This window comes from Urocampus carinirostris, chromosome 1 (genome assembly GCF_059441175.1).
Source record: "Urocampus carinirostris isolate Australia breed hairy pipefish chromosome 1, RoL_Ucar_1.0, whole genome shotgun sequence".
Taxonomy (NCBI): Eukaryota; Metazoa; Chordata; class Actinopteri; order Syngnathiformes; family Syngnathidae; genus Urocampus; species Urocampus carinirostris.
Window position 1 is genome coordinate 44,944,547 of NC_142349.1, and position 21,090 is coordinate 44,965,636.

A 21,090-nucleotide genomic window follows, 5' to 3' on the forward strand; every position below is an offset into this window, starting at 1 on the left:
TTTCTTCTCAGAAATTGCAAAATAATCCTTCGTCAAGGCCTATTGTTTGAGTCCAGCAATCCTCTCATTGACGTTTCTTTTATTCCCTCTTCTATCAGCCACTTCTTCATCTTCTGCCTCTGTATGTTATACTTTCTGCATACCATTTGTGCAGGCTCCATTTATTCTTCCTTCTGACATTCTTCGCATGATCCAATGTTGTTTCCCCATCAGTTTGAATGTTTTGTCCCACTTGATCCTCATAGTAAACACGTGTGGTGGACGAGTCGATCCAAAAATCCACATTGTCGATACATACGGAGCCAGTACTTGGATCGGACTGATACTTTTATTTTAAAATTGACAGTCTTTCCATTCTAACAAGTAAAATAAGAGGGTTGTGTGTCGTAAGATTATACATTCTATATAACTTTTAAATTTGATCCAATTGTGGTTCAACTTTATTCGCACTACTGATTTTATTTAGAAAATATTGTGCAATGAAAGTCACCATATTTTCTCGACTACACGGCGCACCTGGTTATTAGATGTACCTTTTAAAATACCCCCCTGTGAAAGACTTTTTTTATATGTAAGGCGCATCGAAGCATAAGACACATGAGATTAAAACAGACGATAAAAAATGGGCCTAGGGTTCAATTCTAGCTACCCGCCTCCCCGTGCGTAGTTTGCAGGTTCTCCTAATCCCTGCGTGTATTTCCTGCACGATCCAAAAGGTTAATCGGCAGGTCCAAATTGTCCCTAGGGGTGAATAAGCGAGTGAGTTGCCTGTGTTCATGTGCCTTGCGACTGGCTGGCAACCAATTGGGGTGTCCCCTGCCTACTGCCTGAAGCTAGCTTGGATGGGCTCCAGCACCCCCGCGCCCTGGAGAGAATAAAAGTCGCAGTATGAATAAATCTATGGATGAATAAATCTAGGGATACATTTTGGGGAATCTGGTTTCACAACTAAAATGAATTGATTCGTTCATAAATGGTTGCCGTATATATGTCACAACCAGAACGGAATCAGGACCCATTTGCATAACGTTAACCGTAAGCTTTATTGATAGAAACAGGAAGGGCAGCGCCCGCGATCCGGTGCTCGCTGGACGCAAGAAGCAAGCTGCTCTCACAATCGGATGTTGATCCGAATACGGAAGTGGATCTTTCGTAGTGGGAGATGGCGAAAAAACAGGTCGATAGCCTGGACAGGAGAGGAAATTGTGTTCGGGATCAAAAACAGGTCGAAGCCGGAGACACACGGGGAGATCAGGAACGGACGGGTGGAAAAAACGGGTTAAAAAACAGGACAGGCGGGAGTCAGGGTCATTATGCTTGCCTTGTAACAACAGAGGTTCACTGACGGACTGACAACCGGAGAGTGACAGGACTGGGCTTAAAAAGGGAAAAGGAATCAATCAGGTATCCCGCAGCGGTTGTCGCCAAATGAGCGGGCAGTAATCATGACAGTATAGAATCATTTCGTTATAACTACGCATTGCCGGATTTACTTCTAGCTCTCTAAAGGTGCACTGGATTATAACGCACTCTTTTGAATTTCTTGCAAATTTCGGGTTGATGTCTTAAAGTCCAGGAAATACGGTATTTTAGTTGACTTGTTAATAATTTGATACAATATTTGTATTGTTGTTACATTGGTGCTTTTTTCGGTTTGACTCTTGTTCTGCGAAAGTTGTTGTTTTTTTAAAGTACTTCAATTTGTATACTATTAAAGGTTTTTGCAATCTATTGTTTGCCCTGTTTGCACTCTGACATAGTGACCAACCTCCCGCTGACCACCACAAATACAAAGGAGATAATCCTGGACCTAAGGAAGGGCAGAGGAGACCCAGTCCCGCTTCACATCAATGGGAAAAACGTGGAAAAAGGTCCACTCCTTATTTTTCCTGGGCGTGTGGATCTCAAAGGACCTCCCCACTGCGGCGGTGATAAAGAAGGTCTGATAGTCTCATCTCATCTCATTATCCGTACCGCTTATCCTCATTAGGGTCGCGGGAGGGCTGGAGCCCATTGCAGCCATCTCCGGGCAGTGGGCAGGGGACACCCTGAACTGGTTGCCAGCCAATCGCAGGGCACACAGGGACAGACAACTCATTCGCTCATTCACACCTAGGGACAATTTGGACCGGCCAATCCACCTGAAATGCATGTTTTTGGAACGTGGGAGGAAACCGGAGTGCCCGGAGGAAACCCACGCAAGCCCATTCCAGCCATCTTCAGGCAGTTGGCAGGGGACACCCTTAACTGGTTGAGTACCCTAGCAGAGCTAAACAAATCCTAGAGGAAACCTTACACCCCGGAAACTGCTTTTTCAAATGGTTACCATTGGGCTGATTGTTCTGATCCAACAAGGACCCAACGAACAGACTGAGAGATAGCTTCTACCTCAAACCTTTTAACTCAATAAACCACAAGCACACATAGGACAAATCCTGGTTGTGTATAATTTCAATTTTAGGTGTGAATGGTGGTGTGGAGGTGAGCCATCTGTTTGCAGTTTTAGCCTTGGCCACTTCTTAAAATAACAAACTTAAACTATTTAGGACATGGTCCTAATTGGTGTAACTGACTCGAGGCAACAGCAGATTGATCTCCTTATATATTATTGGTGAAAACTAGATATTTTTTTCTATTAATTGTATTTGTATATTTTGCCTACTGGAGTTGTAGAAACACAATGATAATCAAGGTTATTCTGATTCTAATTTAATTTTCAGAATATTGTGCAATGGAAAGCATTATATTTGTCATGTTGGCTTGTTTATATTTGTGTTTTTGTTACATTGCTGCTTTGTTTTATTTGACCCTCTTTATTTGATTTTTATTCGGAGACAGTTGTAATAGAAATATATAAGTATTTTTTTATACAGTACGAGTAAAGTTTGCATTATAATTATTCGATAAAAATACACATATTCCAGCCTGTTTTGATTGTAAGTATGAACTAACTCAAGTGGAGAGGGGTTAAATTGTTCAATGATTTTAAGATTGAGAAAAAAAATCACAGTATCGTCCAACTCAAGGAAACGCACCTATATGACGTCAGTCCCAATTGCCTTATGGGACATGTAGTCGGAAAATCGACTATTTTGTCGCCGCAACCTTGGCACAGTGGAGTGTATGTACTAACAGACAGTGATATTGTTTTTATCAGGTAATTATGGTAACAATGCACGAAAAACAAAGCTGATATCATAAATGAGGACAAACACTAAGAAATTATTCGGGTCACGCTGCCATCATGGCGCTACTCCCTCCCCACTCGACTCCGTTTGGCTTAACCTTCCTCTACAAAGCGGAAAATGAGTACAAATACAAAAACGTTCTCGCACAACAAAATGTCAATTGTCTCGCTTTGTGCTTCTTTGGAGCTCGTCTTCGTGTAGCGCGCATGATGACGCGTTGCGCGGCAGGAAGTGTGTCGTCGACGTCGTCGTCCCAGTCGTCGTCGTAGCGGCGGCGGACAGCCAAGAGGCAAAAGTCAAGCCAGGAATGAAACGCAAGCGGATGCCAAACAAATGAAAGACGATTTGCGGCTGTGGGCGCTACCTTTCGCCTTCGCTTCTGCGCGCTTCCGCAGCTCACTTGACTCAGCGGTAGGCGAAAGACACCGAGAGGGTAAGTTTAAGGCTGGAAAAGCAGCGTTTCCCCCCCCCACCTCGATGGGGCCGCACACACAGGGTCGACATCTTTGTGTAGCTGCGGGGCTAAGTCTGTTAGCTCGGCGGCGGCTAGCGGAAGATGCCGGTCGCTCGAGTCGACTCCGCTCACTACTCATCGATTGCGGATAACAGTCTGCGTGTCGCGCCCGTGCTCGTTTTCGGAGTGACCATGCTGGTATTGTTTTGCTCACTATCGAGAGTAAATAACTAGCCATCTGCAAAGGAGCTAGCCGTTAAGCTAACGTTCTAGGCTTGTTGGTACTTGACGCGCACAATGGGCTTTTTCGGCAAAGTCAAACATGTTGTTCATCGTCTCTGTGGGCTCTTTTGGTAATGTGTGGTGAGCAGAGAAGAAGACGGTGATATCCCATTTGGAGACCTGTTTGTGTTATCTGGCCGGACTTGTTTGCGATGATGGAGAAGGCGGAGGGCAGTGAACAAAGCTCCGCGAAAGTGAAAGCCGCGCGGCGTGGAAGATGCTCGGCATTGTCCGACAGATGCGTGCTGGATATTGACCAATGTCAGGAGGCATGGACCCTTTCTCCTTTATATCGTCCATTTTTTTCTCATCGTGTTACAAGCACGCTCATCAGAGAAAGCGAAATTTGACGTAAATAATAACAAGTGCATGCTTGCGAAATAAGTTAAATTGTTTTGTTTGCTCGCGTGTTGCCATAGAAACACATTTAGCTGTCTGACACTAAAGTCTCGGGCACCTTTCGGAGTCCTTAGGTTGTTTCCTTATTGGGACTTCAACTAATTACTATTTTAACAAGCGGCTAGTCACGACTATTTAAAAGATTAATGAAATAATTGGGCAGCGCAGTGTTTAGCGTGTGTGTTTGTGTGGCACAGTTCTGAGGTCATGGGTTCAAATCAGTTACCAACCTTCCTGTGCGGAGTTTGCATGTTCTCCCCGTGCTTGCGTGGGTTTCCTCCGGGCACTCCGGTTTCCTCCCACATTCCAAAAACATGCATGTCTGGTTGGCCGGTCAAAATTGTCCCTCGGTGTGAATGAGCGAGCGAATTGTTTGTCCCTGTGTGCCCTGCGACTGGATGGCAACCAGTTCAGGGTGTCCCCTGCCCACCGCCCAGAGATGGCTGGGATGGGCTCCAGGACACTCGGGACCCTACTGAGGATATGCGGTGCAGATAATGGATGGGTGGGTGATGAAATAATCGGACAATCATTATTGTTTCTTAAAGGAAAAGTGTGTAATATTTAGGGCCACCTATTGGTATGGGCACCACCAAGCTGTACTTGCTTAAGACATACCAAAAGTAACGGTGCTCCTACGACCCAAGTGGTGAAGGGATCCAACCAACCAACCCGTGGTATACGATGGGAAGAGCGAAGGCAAATTAATGTGTTTGCTGGTTGTTCTTATTTAGTCTAGGAAGAAACAAACACTTTCAAATATAGTCCAAATGCCAGCCCAAACAGCCAAAAATATGAAAAAATAGTTTTTTCAAGCGTGTCTAGGGAAGACACGTTCGTGCACAGAACACACAGGCAGCCTGACAGGTTGAATTGATGATTACAGCTAGAAAAGTATTTGAAGCTACAGACAACACTTTTAAATTTTAATTGAGAAAAAATTGCTTGAGAAATTTGTATTTCTTTTACATAGTGGACTACCTACCTAGAAGTCGCCGCTATGTTTGTCTGGTATGTTGTTGCTATGCTGTGCTCTTGTTACTGGTTTCGTTTGCATTAGACAATACAGTGCCAACCAGTGGTCAAATATTACACAATGGGCCTTTAAATTTTATATGCAGTTGATGCCATTATGTTAAATAGAAGATGGCTAGAATAGGCTCCAGCACCACTGCAACCCTTGTGTAAGCAGTGCGGGAAATGGATGGATGCATAATAAACACATGAAAAATGGGTACATTGAAAAATACATCTTACATTAAACTAACAATTGAGTCCTACAAAAATTAAATAAAAATGCACTAACCAAAACCAATTGGACGCAATGCTCAGTCAGATAAGACATAAATCCATGAATAAACTTTAGTGCATTTTTTGGGAAAAGGCATTTAAATAATCAGGCAAGGAAATATCTCGCCTTTAGGCGAAATGTACCTTTTTGAAGTCAAAAGTCAAGTTTGACCTACATGAATTGTAAAGATCCGGGGAGAAAATGTTAGGAGCTGGAGGGAGGTATTGCGAGATTTCCCTGAAGGAATCAGGCATTTGAGATAATGTGTTCGAATTAAAATCAGTGTAGTTCACACGGGTAGGAGTACTATATGTATTAGTGTGTTACGCCAATTACATTTTATCTCATATCACACCATTTTTATTTACAGTACCACAGACAAATCTGGGACAATGTAGAAAACATAAAGTCGCTGGAAAGACATAAATAAAAATAAAAAAGCACGACAAGGGAAAGAACTCTTCACTGTATCTGACAATAAAAACAAATTTTAAGGACAATAAATACATTGTAAATTTTATGTTGGTATGATGCTCATAGTTGACGATAAACTATTTAAAACATGGCCGCATTTATTCAACAATGTTTGTCACTTTCAATGATTATTTTGAGCCGAGAAAAGTCAAAGAAAATGTTATAGTGATTTTTTTTAATCAAACATTTTCAAACACCTTTTTGAGCCCTGACCTAATTTCGTGCCTGAATAATCAATTTAAATCAAGTAAACATTTTTTTTTACCCCGTAAACCAAGAACAGGCCCATCAACAGCAGTAGAACAATAAATAAAACAAATATGATGTGCATTTTGTGAAGTACATTATGTGGTCAACTTTAAAGTCTGCTATAATGTAACTAATTTTATGCCTGCTTTTCCTGTAACATTAATGGGCAACTGCGTTGTCCCTCATTTAAAATCTTTTTGCAGTATCAGTTCTACTTTTAGGCATAAAAATGACTTGACATTCAAGCTGTGGTTCCAATCCTTTTATTCAAGACTTGTACACAATACAAATGTTTTCCCATCACTAATCAAAATGTTTCAATGAATAATGGCCATGTTGGGGATTATATTTTTGTTGTCAGTGTGGTAGGCCTCGAAACACTAAAGGGGTTCCCCCATCCACATTCCAATCACATTGTAAATCGTCTAAATTAAGGACATGGAGAACATTAGCTGGAACAGGGGCATTTTTTTTGTTTGCCACTGTTGCATCACCTTTTCTTTTCATGAAACTCAAAATGGTTTCAGGAAATATAATATATATATATATATATATATATATATATATAAAGTCAATGAAGACCTCCCAAAGCGCTTTACAATGTGCTTCACACTTTTCCCTTTTTACACAGTAACTAATCGATAGCAGCGTCAGCCATGCAAGGCAACTACCTGCTATCGAGGGCATTAGAGATTCAGTATCTTGCCCACTTTGACATATAACTGAGCTAATACTGCTTTTAATTTGTTTTTAGTCCTTACTTCCAGTTTGGCCTAGTTTATCGTGAGGCAACTTGAAATCTGTACTCTGTATATATACTGTGTGTTTGAGTGTGTGTGTGTGTGTATAATATATATATATATATATATATATATATATATATATATATTAGTATATGCTCATACACAGTATGTTCTGTCTTCCTTATAAGGCTTACATAGAGCTTTTAATTTTCTGCGGCTCCACTATCCATCCATCCATTTTCTGCACCACAAATCCTCACTAGGGTCACGGGGGTGCTGGAGCCCATCCCAGCCATCTTCGGGCAATGGGCAGGGGACACCCTTAACTGGTTGTCAGCCAGTTGTAGGGCACATGGGGACATATACAGTATGTGGTATGAGTTCAATTTGATTTTTTTTTCTTGATTCAATTCATTTTTAATCCAATATTATACCCCACAAAGGGACACTGTGTAATATGTTACCACTAGATGTCACTTTGATTAGTGCAACTCAAAACAGGTACTACTAACCTTACTTAAGATTACAAACACCTGAGACTCAAAGTAACTAAAACATACCGTTTTTCTTCACATCCTTTTGCCCAGCCCAGCCTTTCACATGTTTTTTTATGGGGGGGGGTTACTGTTAGCAGCAAGTTGACGAACAATTTAGGTTAGGCTCATCCTATGTAAAATAAATATAACTTTTTTTACCTGTTAGATTAATGTTTTGGGTATCTTATATCCCACAAATTTCTTTCAATTATAGCATCATTTCCCCCAGTAGTCTTAAATTCTTCGACAAAGCCCAAATCTATGCATTTGGTTGTCTACCCCTCCATATGCTCTCCAGCATGATTTATGATCATTTTTAAAAAGTAGTTGAATTCAGTCATTAGTATGATATGAAAATATTAGACATATTTGTAATTTATACTTTGCTTTTTAACCAAGTCGAAATAGATATTTTAAATGAATTTTTTAGCTATTTCTTCAGTTTGGCTGTTTTGGCCAAGGGTGAGATGTTTTCAGTTTTGGCCATAATCTTTCATTTTAGTGCATCCCCACTAAATTTGTATATTTTTTGAGCACAGTGTTGCGCACGTTATTGTTTAAAGACAGTGTATCAAAGCGGGATTTATTTGAGGGGAAGCGCTTGACCAATATAGTGTTATTTTCATATTGAACACCAAAATGTCGGAGTATGAGGGCCTAGTATTTCTCAGAAAGACACATTATGACACAGATTTTCCCTCCTTTTTTGTATCTGTAGTCACCCTGCACAGGCCACCTGTCAAGACTGAGGCCCAACTATTTGTCTGCAGAGGATGGCCAGCGCACTCAACTGATGAGCAAAGAACCTCTACAGCGAAAGCCCCTCCCAGCCGGCCCAATGGTCCCCGTCGGTCGCATCGTGGCGGCCCCCACCTGAAAACTGGCGCCACAGTACTATGGCAATGCATGATATGAGTCGTGCCAAGGCTTTCCCCTGTAAAGAATGTGATATGGTCTGCCCCAGTACTCCAAGTCTACTAGAACATATGAAAGCACACTACCAGCAAGGAGATAGTACACGTTTTGAGTGTGAACAGTGTGGTCGAATTTACAAGCACGCAGCAAGTTTAGCCAACCACAAAAAGTCTCACGAAGTTGGTTCTTTCCAGTGTCCCGTCTGCACTCGCACCCTGCCCAACGCAGTTGCCCTCAAGAATCATCTTCGCATACACACTCTGTCCCCAAGTGGTGCTCACGCCGAAGAAGAGAGTGAGGAGGTGCCCGAGGAAGGTGGTTCTCACGAAAGGGACTACGCTCTTGGGCAAGGTCTTTCAGACAGCTTCGGGCGTTCTCTCTTGAACAACAGCACTCTGCAGGACCAGGAGGGCTCGAAAAGTTCCCCCGAGCCAGACGACGCTTGGGACCGACCGTTTAAGTGTGACCAGTGTGACCGAACCTACCGGCACCACGGTAGCTTGGTAAATCACAAGAAGTGCCATCAGCAAGGAAACTTCAAGTGCCCTGTGTGTTTCAAGCAATTTAGCAACCTGGCTGCCCTCAACAGCCACGAGAGGACTCATTCCAAGTTCAAGAGCCCCACAGCGTCAATGGTGAGCGGAGGTGGCGGCGGCCTCCATCAGTCTGAGCGTGGTGGGGGCGGCAGCTCTCAGGCTCAGAGTGACAATGGCAACTCCTGCTTTTGCCACTTGTGTCAGATTGCGCTTCCTAACAAGGCTGACTTCCAGGAACATATTCTCCTGCACAACACGGCTTCCCCATCCATCGGGCTGTCCCGGAACTTTCCTGCTGTCATGCCTCATAATCTGAGTGCCGTTCGGTCTCCGGCATATACCCCAGCTCTTGGAGACCCCTTACCGCTGCCACCATTGCCCGGTGATAAAAGGGGTCCCTACGATCCTATAATGGGCCCGCCTGTTAACAATCCTATATACACTTGTGCTTACTGTGGCGCTGGACATCCTGACCTGGAAACCCTTAAAATACACTACCTGACCCATGACCCCCACCCAGCCTCCCATGTCCAGGACAGCTCAATACTCAACTCAGAACCATTAACTTCCAGTTCCCAGAGCTCTGTGTCCACTTCTTCTGGTAGCCGTTTGGCCCAGGCTGGTTCTCCAGATGAAGGCGAGCGCCGCTTCAAATGTGGCGAGTGCGGCAAGAGCTACCGGCACGCGGGTAGTCTTGTCAACCACAAGCGCTGTCATCAGACAGGCCATTATCAATGCAACGTCTGCTGCAAGCAGTACCCTCACCTGGCGGCGCTGCACAGCCACCTGCGGAGCCACAAGGGCCGATCTTCCAACCAGCCACTGGGAGACGGCAACGACTGGCTGTCTCCGGAGCCGCTGAGCCTAGACTCTCAACAGAGCTACGTGCAGGAAAGCAGCGGTGCAACAACACCCATCTCACTGCCGGGCAACCTCACAGACCCTGGCCACTTCGTGCCAGACGCCGGTCACAGCAGTGCTTTGGACTCCCTTGAGTTCCACGACCGCTTCGATGGGGGCTCCGCCCACCGGCAGGCAGACCGCCACGTTTGTGCTGACTGCGGTGAGATGTATGCAGACGTTTCCGGTATCAAGTCCCATATGTGCCCCCGCCGTGGTCAACAGCCGCCACAGCAGCAGAGTAACATGTCCAACGGTTTTATAGGCAACATAAACTATCACAACTCTGGTGGCAGCTCCTTGCCCACAAATAGTTTGAAAGAGGGGAGCAGTCAGCGACAGTACTCTCAGACCGAAAGCAAGAGAATGGGAAACCCGGACAAGGATGAGGACGAAGGCGAGATTTATCAGTGCTCTGTGTGCGGTAACCATTACGCCAGCCTCCGTGCTTTGCGCAGCCATTTGAGAAGTCATGCTAATAATCCTTCCGGTCCGGGACCATCCAATCTAGAGCAGGACTGGAGGATGCTCTGCCCCACATGTGGACAAAGTTTTGCCAGGAAGCAAGACCTTCTAAATCACCAATTAGTCCACGGTCCCCAACGATCAGACGGCCAGACGCAGGCCATTGGAGGTTCTTTGGCCAACGGCAGCGACAAAATAGACGGGCGCAGCCACATTTGCGTGGACTGTGGCATGTTCTTTGGTGACCGTCATCACCTGGCCACCCACTTGTGTCCTGGGAAGAATAGGAGCGGTTCACTGAGTAAGCCAGGACTCAATGGAGCCAAAGGGATTTCTGGAGGTGAAGACATTGGCAGCGGAGTCGCGGGTGGAAGTCATGACGTAGCTGGCAATGTGCGGCGACCAATATTGGACCAAAGTGACAAACCTCACAAATGTGACCAATGCGGGCGAGGCTACAGACACCCGTGCTCCCTTCTCAACCACAAAAAATCCCACAAAACGGGTGTTTTTCGCTGCTTGGTGTGTCAGAAGCGATATTACAATTTATTGGCTCTCAAGAACCACCAGAGGACTCACTTTGACCTCAAGAGGTAAGTTTGCCGTTTTTCTTTTCTACCTCTTTTAACCACAGATTTCATGAGATCCATGAGATCTAGTACAAATCCCACAGGGTTCCTAAAAGGTCTTGAAATGCATTGTTTCTTTCAAGGGGCATTGTGCATTATTTAGCACTTTTAGTGGTTAAAAAAGTAATTAATCAAATAAAAAAACACTACTGATTTGAATAATAGGTAAAAAATACATGAACTTTCATATAAGCATGCATTTTTTTAAATACTCGTAGGTCAAAAAATTTGGTTTTATTTTACATTAAACCTTGTGTAAGAAAAAGCAAAAATCAGGACAAAAAAGTGTGTTGTGGTCAATTTGAGATTTATAATTAATGGTCTTCCTTATCCTTTGTAGCACTTTTTTTGGTTGCAACACAAAACACAGCAATACCTATTGGTTAAATATTGCACAGTGTTCCTTTAGGTTAAAACATAAAGACACCATATGCATTTATATTGATAAGATTTTAGTTAGTGTTCATTTAAATTAAAATTATTCAATTATAATATAATGCTTTTTCCAACATCACCCATTTCCTCTCTACTAAGCACTGTTAATTGCATTTTTAAAAGTTTTGCTGCTGTAACATGCTCAGCTCGTCCGATCGATCATCAGCTACAGTAATCCTTCGGTTATCGCAGTTGATGGGGACCAGAAACCCGCGTGAAAAGTAGAAATCCATTAGGAGCGTCACACCTTCGTAAAAGCCCCCAAGGGTCAAACTTACCTTGAGATGACGTCTTTATCTACAGAAAGTAATTGACTGTAACAAAATAACATCTATGGATCTACAAATAATTACACGGAATTGCAGCCGAGTGAATTGTCTTTATTGTTTTACAAAAGTACATCATTGGATGGCTTCTCCTTTCAGTGTTAGAAAGCGATTTAGACAGCAGCTGGCTAGTTACTCGCTTGCATTAGGTATCTCTGGTATGAGCCAGGTCTTTGCGATGATTGAAATAGAACTGTACCGAATGTAGCAGTTTCCCACAAGTTGTAGCTCCAATGACTGGTGTGTGTGTGTGTGTGTGTGTGTGTGTGTGTGTGTGTGTGTGTGCATTACAATCTGTATGAACGTTTACTGTAACTTGGTTTATACCTTTAGGCATAATAAGTGCAATCTTTTTTTGTATTAAATGTTTTTTTTGTTTTTTTTTGTAAAATCTGGATTTAAAATTTTTTATCACAATTAATCGGTATTAATTATTTAAAAATTAAAATTCATTATTTGAATTGATTCCCAGCCCTTATATATAAATAAAATGACAAAAGACAATTTTTGGAGGGTGCGCCTTCTGGTGCGGAAAATACAGTAACACTTTATTTCCCTTCTTACTGCAGACACAAATGTGAAGAATGTGGAAAAGCCTTCAAGATCCAAAAACAGTTAGTCAACCACCTTCGCCTCCATGAGGAACACAGAGCAAAAGGTCTTGTCCGTACCGGCCCCAACGGCGCACGGTACCCACAGCCCAGCCCGTCTCAGATGCAGAGCATGCGAGGGGAGCAGTCAAAGGGCCCTGCAATGACTGTCAAATACGCTCATCAGAGCTTCAAGAAGCCCTACTCTTCGGCAGGGACATCCAGGCCTCAGAAATTTGACCCGGCTGAGAGCGGGCGGAGGCCTTTTGCCTGCGAGGAGTGCGGCAAGACCTACCGGCATGCAGGCAGCTTGGCCAACCACAAGAACCTTCACAAAATTGGTGAGTACCACTGCAACGTGTGCAACTCCACCTACCCCAACAGGCTGGCCATGAAGAACCATCTCCGCCTGCACTTCGCCCAAAAGAAGCATAACTGCCCGGAATGTGGAAAAGGTTTCCGGACCCAGAGGCAGCTGGCCACACATACCACAGCAGGCCTGTGCAAGGGCCCGCAGGGTCCGGGCGCCCAAATGGACTTTGAGTGCGACGGCTGCTGCGAGGGCTTCCCGTCAGCCGAGCAGCTGACCGCCCACGACTGCCCCGCCCAGCACCTGCCATCCTCCTCTTCGGCCGGCAGTTCAGCCAACGTCAGCGTGGAGAGGAACTCTGTGGACCTGGACTCAGATGAGAGGCCTTACACTTGTGACCTGTGCAACTGCGCCTACAAGCACGCCAGCTCTCTGCTCAACCACAAGCACACTCACAAGACGGGCGACTTCCGCTGCAACTTCTGTGACAAGCCTTACACTAACTACATGGCGCTGCGCAATCATATGCGTATCCACACTCAACGCAAAAAGCATGTCTGCCACACGTGTGGGAAGGCATTCCGCCTGGCCCGCTTCCTACGCAACCACCAGAAAGTCCATGAAGAAGGCGCCACCCCATTCGGCTGCCCCACTTGCGGAAAGAGCTTTCAGGGCAGGTCCGGCCTCGCCCGGCACCGCTGCGGCGACAACCAGGTAGGAGTGGACGTCCGGACTAAGACAACTGCAGCCCCGGGAGAAGCTGAAGACTGTCGGTACACGTGAGTTGTCTTTGGTGTTTATCATTCTTGGAACTTGTCCCTATAGTGACGATGAATCTAGCTCTGCACATGTCTATTCCAGGTATATGATCTCCAATCCGGCTCCCTTGGGACCATTCGCGTGCCGGAATTCGGATTTTTCAGAAGTTTGGACAAATTGAATTAGTGGAGAGACCAGTTAAGTCACCCGCGTTTGCTTTCAGTCAGATTCCACTCTTTTGTCTTTGTGTTGCTGATGTTGTGTGTTCTTATGTGTGCGTGTTTGGGACCAGCCCACCTGTAGACAAGATTAGGAAGTGGGGAGGATGAGGTGGGGAACACCTTATCCACACCCTGCTTCTGCCGCTAGGAGCTCTTGCGGGCTAAGCCGGATTGCAGATCATATACTATTATCACAAGAAATAATTGACATGTAGTAATGTAACTTTGAAATTATGTGCACTTCCGAAAGGTTCTTGCCGATGCCTAACGTGTTTTATGTTTGTAGATGTGACCAATGCGGACGCTCTTACCGACATGCCAGCTCCCTCCTCAACCACAAGAACACACACACAATAGGCATCTACCACTGCGCAGTTTGCCTCAAGACCTACTCCAACCTCCTGGCACTAAAGAACCATCGCCGCATCCACTCAGAGATGCGGCGGCACCGCTGTCACGACTGCGGCAAGAGCTTCCGGGTTGCCTCGCAGCTTTACAACCACCAGCGGGTTCACCAGAAACAGCGGGATCTGACATGCGCCGCATGCCACCGCACCTTCCCTACGAAGGCCAGCTTCCAGCTGCACATGGAACTAAGTCACGGCCAGGCACCGCAACGGCCCCCACCCCACCGCCACCGGCCAGCGTGGGGCTCAGGCCCTGACCTCAGTTTGACGCCAGAGCAGGTGTCCAAGCCCCACGTGTGCAACCAGTGCGGTCGCTCCTACCGTCACGCCAGCTCCCTGGTCAACCACAGGAACAGTCACAAAACTGGCAGCTTCTTCTGCAACTCGTGCCACAAGCAGTTTCCCAACCTGATGTCCCTCAAGAACCACCGGCGCATCCACACTGAGCCTAAACGCTACCAGTGCCCTGAGTGTGGGAAGTCCTTCCGGGTGTCCACACAGCTCATATGTCATCGTCGCATGCACACCAAGGAAAAACCTTTCACGTGTTCACAATGTGAGAAACGCTTCTCCTCCAAGTCCAACCTCAGGCATCACATGAAAGTCCACTGGGTCGGGAGCTCTCCGTCGACGCCTGCCAGAGCCATCTCCCAGCCTTCCAACTTTGGGGGCCTGCCAAGCAGGTCCTTCCTTTGAACTGACCTCTTAAGTGGAATTCTGTGCAGTGTGTGAGTGGGACAAAACTAAATTTGGGAAGGCGCACAATCGAGAAGACCTCACTACCTAGATATGCCCTTTGAGACATGAGTGACAGATGGGTACTATGTTAAGGTGGTCAGGGTGTGGCCCTTGAGGGTTGAGACTTTGTGGACAGTTGACGGTTGTCAATCTCGTCAATCAAAAGCAGGGTTGGCCAATGTACATGCAGGCATTAGTCGGGTCAATCAGGTGGCGCCACCTCCTGACTGTATAGTATAATTAGCGCGTTAACAACACGTATATGTACATGTCTACATGTGTGTAGTAGCAACAGGGCTAATGTGTAGATGTATTTAGAGCTGTGATGATCCATAACTTTCCTGCCCCCCATGCTAAAAGGACCTTCTTATCTCCTATCGTAGCTTTAGAAGTATTTATTGACTGGATGCTGCGTTGCTAGTTCGCATCACAAGTTTAGAGAGCGCGCTTGACTTTGTACACCTAGTTTGAGGTCATGTGACTTTTGTAATATCTTTTAAAAATTGTTATCTTCAAACTACTGAGGACCGATAATAAAACAAATGACAATTGCACGTCAAACGTGCGTGGCACATTCAATCTTGTGGCTTGTTTCTAACAGTGGCGTCTTGTTGACAACTTTTGGACAATTGCCTGGCAAAGATGCGGTGAAACTCACCTTCTGGGAACACTTGTATTTAATTTTATGGATTTAATATTTACTGTGCTTCTTTTTACACTTGTATGATTGGTCTACGCATGTCACTTTGTATTTTGTATTCCGTTCTTTGACATCAAAACTGTCAGTAAATGTCATTTACACGCATTAAAGACTTCCACTGTTTTTACTTGTCTCATTTTTCAAATCAAACGGATTATCACATTTTTTCCCTATCCATTTATCAAAGATAAAAATCCAGTAGTCTTGATGTCCTTTAAACAATACCTTCAATGCTCACGTTTAATCGAAAACAATCATACACTAACGCAATGTCCATTTTATTTGGCATCTTCTATTCCAGGTTTTTTTCAACCAGTGTGCTCGGGCACACTAGTTTGCAGTGAGACCTTGTTTAGTGTTCCGTAGGAAAAGACCCAATATTTGGAAAAAAGCATGCCATTGTTCAATTTCGTTGCTTTCTTCTAGTGATCAGCTGAGTAACTGTACCTTTTATCCATATCAGTACGCACATGAGTGACACTTAATTCAATTACTTACTTTGTTTGATGAAGCTGTTAAAGGCTGGTGTCTGGAATTTGAAATTTTGCTACTCTCTGCTGCCATCTCCTGGCTTAAAGTATGATCGCACCCCCAGCTCATTCCCCAAGTTATAATAAACTTTTTTCATAATTTGGGGGTTTGGGTTAGATAGATAGATACTTTATTCATTCCCGTTGGGAAATTCACACTTCCAGCAGTCTACCCCGTTGTTTATTAACAGATTAATATGGCATATGTATGTAATTTGAAACAGACATTTATGTACTTTCCAGTTTCAGGCTACACTAACAATGAAAAACCTGGGAATGAGCATTAAATAACTACCCCTCGTCTCCCCTCTCCTCTTTTCTGCTTTCTAATGTGTTGCGAGTTCTAGAACACCAGGGCTAAAGGTAAGATAAAAGCATGCAGAGGGGTGGGGATTTTTTTAAAGACTCTTTGAATTCAGCTGGGCATTGTTAACACATACTTGATAGAGAAAACATTCTGCTGTCCAATTTTAAAGACGCGTCAAACAACACACCACACTTTAATTACTGCACTGCACATGATTGTACAAATTATTTTTTACTTAAAATGAAAATAAATTAAATATGGGAGATCATTTTTCTAGTAATACTAGAAAAAACATTGTAAACAGAAGAATCGCAAAATACTGCAAAAATAAACCAAAATGAATTACCTGTCATGCGTGACCAATATAAAAACTTGAATTCTTTAAAAAAGCGCATACAACTGGTGCCGGGAATGTAATTTTAACACTTTTGATGAACGGTGTACCTTGAGGTATTTAGTGTGTTTTTTAAATGGAAAAAAATATATACTTAACTCAAAAGAGGGTGGTAAACACCGCTTTAGGTGTCCATCTTTCATACGGGGCTGTAAAAGAGCCAGTGGGTAGTTAGGTGGTTGCTGAGAACTTTTTTCAGGCTAATGGCTGACCTTATCACACATTTTGTTTGATGCATTCCAGGACAATTTTTTTTGGGTTTTAAGATATTTTGTTATCATTATCGCCAACGGACGTGACGATGGAACTTTGATGTTACGGTCTTAAAAAAAATTCCAAAAGTTAACGTATTGTCTCTTCAGGAAACCAAAAAGTAGTTCACAAATAAACAGGTGGGTGGAGTACATTTAATTGAAAAAAAAACATTCAAATAATCAAGGTAAATTCAAGTACTTTGATAAACAATGAAATTATAATAGTATAAATCAAATAAATTCAATTAGCACATTTGAAGCCACAGTACTATTCTGCAGGCAGAGCAACAAGCTAGCCCAGGGGTCGGCAACCCAAAATGTTGAAAGGACCAACAACTTTGTCAGGAGCTGCAAAAAATAAGGTAAAAGCCTCATATAAGCCTTATAATGAACACAATGTATCAATATTAACCTATAGTCAAAATAACTAAGTTGGATGCAGCACATAATGTGGAGAATGACGTGTCTACTCTGTTGTATGCCCCTCAAGTTTATAAACGAATTATGAAATGTTTAATTGTTTAAAAAAATGCAATTAAGAAATCTAATTTTACTAAGAAGATTCAATGCATACAGGAAGAAATTGCTAAAGAAATTATTAATACCACACATATTAAAGGACTGAAATTTACAGATGCACGACAGGGTGGCTGCCTTGGGAAAATGGCCGGTTTTAGTGAACTGTCACTTGATGATCTCAAACAGGTGGTGAATGAGGCCAAACCGACAACTTGCCAGTTCGACCCGCTCCCAGGTTCACTTATTAAAAGTCTTTTTGGCGTCCTTGGACCTTCAGTTCTAAATATTATAAACATATCACTCTCCTCAGGTGTAGTTCCAGCAGCTTTTAAGTCCGCCGTTATTAAACCCACACTGAAACGACCCAACCTTGATCCAGAAATATTAAGTAATTACAGACCTGTGTCAAACCTACCTTTCCTCTCTAAAGTACTCGAAAAAGTAGTGGCACAGCAGCTGAATGCTTTCATATCCGAGAATAACCTTTTTGAATCCATGCAATCAGGATTCAGGGCTAACCACTCTACTGAGACAGTTCTGATCAAGGTAACAAATGATCTCCTAATGTCAATGGATTCTGGCGCTTCATCACTTTTGCTGCTGCTGGATCTTAGTGCTGCTTTTGACACAGTGCACCACAATATCCTACTAGAACGGTTGGAAAAATGGATTGGTCTCTCAGAAACCGTCCTCTCGTGGTTCAGATCCTACCTCTCAGATAGGACGCACTGTGTTAAATATGGTGAAATGACATCTGAGCCCTTTAATGTTACCTGCGGTGTTCCGCAGGGTTCAGTGCTTGGCCCCCTTCTTTTCAACATTTACATGCTTCCATTAGGTGACATTATTCGCAAGTACACTATCAGCTTCCACTGCTACGCAGACGACACTCAACTCTATCTTCCGTTGGAGGAATCTTCCACACTAAACTGTGGAAATTTGGAGGCCTGCCTCACTGAGATAAAAGAGTGGATGTCACTCAATTTCTTGCGTCTAAACTCTGAAAAGACCGAAATGTTAGTCATTGGTCCATCTAAATGCCGTGACTTATTCTCAAAAACTGCTGTGAACATTGACAAATGTCACATCACACAGAGTGACTCAGTTAAAAATTTAGGTGTCATATTTGACCCTGATCTAACCTTTGAGATGCATGTAAAGAAAATTACTAGAACCGCTTTCTTCCATCTTCGTAACATTGCCAAAATCCGTTCAATACTGTCTCAGTCTGATGCGGAAACTATAATTCATGCATTTGTTACCTCCCGTCTCGATTACTGTAATGCACTACTCTCCGGTCTCCCGAAGTCCAGAATCAAGTCTCTTCAGCTAGTACAAAATGCCGCAGCGAGGCTTTTAACTAGGACAAAAAAGTACGATCACATAACACCGATTTTGGCTAACTTGCACTGGCTCCCAGTTAGCCAAAGATGTGACTTCAAGGTTCTCTTAGTATTGTACAAAATCATACATGGACTTGCTCCCTCTTATCTTTCAGATCTGATCTGCCCCTATGTCCCGGTCCGAAGCCTACGATCTGAGAGTGCCGGTCTTCTGGTGATCCCGAGAGCAAAGAAGTGTTCTGCTGGATCGAGAGCGTTCTCCATCTGGGCACCGGTGCTGTGGAATGCTCTTCCCCCTGAGATCCGATTTGCAACCTCAGTGGAAATGTTTAAATCTAAACTTAAAACTCACTTCTACTCCATTGCATATGAATAATAACCTACTCTTCTTGTCGGCTGAAAAATAGTCTGTGTAACATAGTGTACTAATCTGTGAAGCCCTTAGAGACTTATTGTGATTAAGGGCTATACAAATAAAAATGACTTGACTTGACTTGACTTGATATAATTTGTATTTTGACGATTGGAAAAAACAACAACGGCGCATAATGTGCCCATTATCTGGCCAACAAAAAGAGTGCAATGAAACGTAGCATGCATAAAATTAAATGAGCAAGCTTTTGAAAATGTAAACAAATTCACATTAATACAGTTTAATTTGTATTTCTGTGGACCCATCTTCGATGCTCTGACTGAGGGAAGGAGGTTGTTTTCCAAAATCTCACAATGCACAGCCCCAATCATCCTCTCTTTAATGCAGTGCACTCTTCCCGTCCAATGTGCCGAAAAAACACCCCCAAAGCATGTTGCTACCACCCCTATTCTTCAAAATAGGGACTGTGTTCTTCTGATTGTACTCTTCATTCTTCTTCCTCTCAACACGCTTGGTGAAATTATGACCAAATAGGTCTATTTTGGTCTCATCTGACCACAAGACTTTCTCCCCTCACTCCTGTGTATCATCCAAATGGTCACATGCAAACTTAAGACGGGCCTTGACATGTGCTGGTTTAAGCAGGGGAACCTTTCATGCCATGCATGATTTCAAACCATGACGTCTTAGTATATTACCTACAGTAACCTTGGAAACGGTGGTCCCAGCTCTTTCCAGGTCATTGACCAACTCCTGTCGTGTAGTTCCGGGCTGATTCCTCACCTTTCTTAGAATGATTGAGACCCTACAAGGTGGTATCTTGCATGGGGCTACACTCTGATTGAGATTCACCGTCATGTTTAGCTTCTTCCATTTTCTAACGATTGCTCCAACAGTGGAACTTTTTTTCACCAAGCTGCTAGACAATTGCTCCGTAGCCCTTTCCAGCCTTGTGGAGGTGTACAATTTTGTCTCTGGTGTCTTCGGAACGCTTTGTTCTTTGCCATGTTACAAGTTAAAGTCTTACTGACTGTTTGGAGTGGACAGGTGTCTTTACGCAGCTCATGACCTCAAACAGGTGCATCTGATTTAGGATGATACATGGAGTGCAGGTGGACTTCTAAAGGGAAGACTAACAGGTCTTTCAGGGTCAGAATTCTAGATTAATACACAGGCGTTCAAATACTTATTTGCAGCTGTACAACTCAAATAAATTGTTAAAAAAATCATGCATTGTGATTTCTGTTTCTTTCTTTTTAGTTTATATCTCTTACAGTGGGCATGCACCTACGATGAAAGTTTCAGACCCCTCCTTGATTTCTAAGTGGGAGAAATAGCAAAATAGCAGTGTGTTCAAGTACTTATTTTCTTCTCTGTACCCAAAATGAGACAAATTCAAAAAAGGAACGTATGCTGTACACGATGGCAGGTGTACCCTTTGCTACTTACCCTTTAATGATCGACTCGGACAAAACATTCTGAAGTCCCCTACTGACAGGGTAAACAAAGTTCCAATTACTCCAAGCTAAATGAGCGCTAGGCATTTGCTGATAACTACAATCACTGTCTGTTCTTTTATGATATCTTTAAAGTTTACACGTCTTTACAAGCTAACAAATATTTTGTAAGTGACTGGGTCAATGATATACGGAAACCTGAGATCAGTAACAATTGTGGAAGGGACAGTTCGGGTAAGACATCCTTAGAGGTAGGCATGTTGATCCACTGCATTCTAGCTTTTATTGGACAAGCGTGTGGAAAAGGAGACTAAGGCAAATGATGATGTTGTGACACAACAGTGTCCTGTCACGCAACTAACAAAT

General features: G+C 43.6%; 1 protein-coding gene across 4 annotated transcripts; it reads left to right on the forward strand.

The window, feature by feature from the left end:
- Positions 1 to 3,136: 3,136 nt before the first annotated feature.
- On the forward strand, positions 3,137 to 15,670 carry LOC148374825 (zinc finger protein 646). Of its 4 annotated transcripts, XM_088341271.1 has the most exons (5): positions 3,137 to 3,621; positions 8,335 to 11,025; positions 12,392 to 13,501; positions 13,584 to 13,678; positions 13,989 to 14,138. In XM_088341271.1, exons 2-4 carry the CDS (start codon positions 8,513 to 8,515, stop codon positions 13,660 to 13,662), a joined length of 3,702 nt encoding a protein of 1,233 aa, XP_088197397.1. In that variant the 5' UTR covers positions 3,137 to 3,621; positions 8,335 to 8,512; the 3' UTR covers positions 13,663 to 13,678; positions 13,989 to 14,138. The 4 variants fall into 4 exon arrangements, with proteins under 4 accessions (XP_088197397.1, XP_088197374.1, XP_088197381.1 ...); XM_088341248.1 differs by lacking the exon at positions 13,584 to 13,678 and having other exon boundaries at positions 3,266 to 3,621; positions 13,989 to 15,670; XM_088341255.1 differs by lacking the exons at positions 3,137 to 3,621; positions 13,584 to 13,678 and adding an exon at positions 3,732 to 3,840 and having other exon boundaries at positions 13,989 to 15,670.
- The last annotated feature ends 5,420 nt before the right edge of the window (positions 15,671 to 21,090 follow it).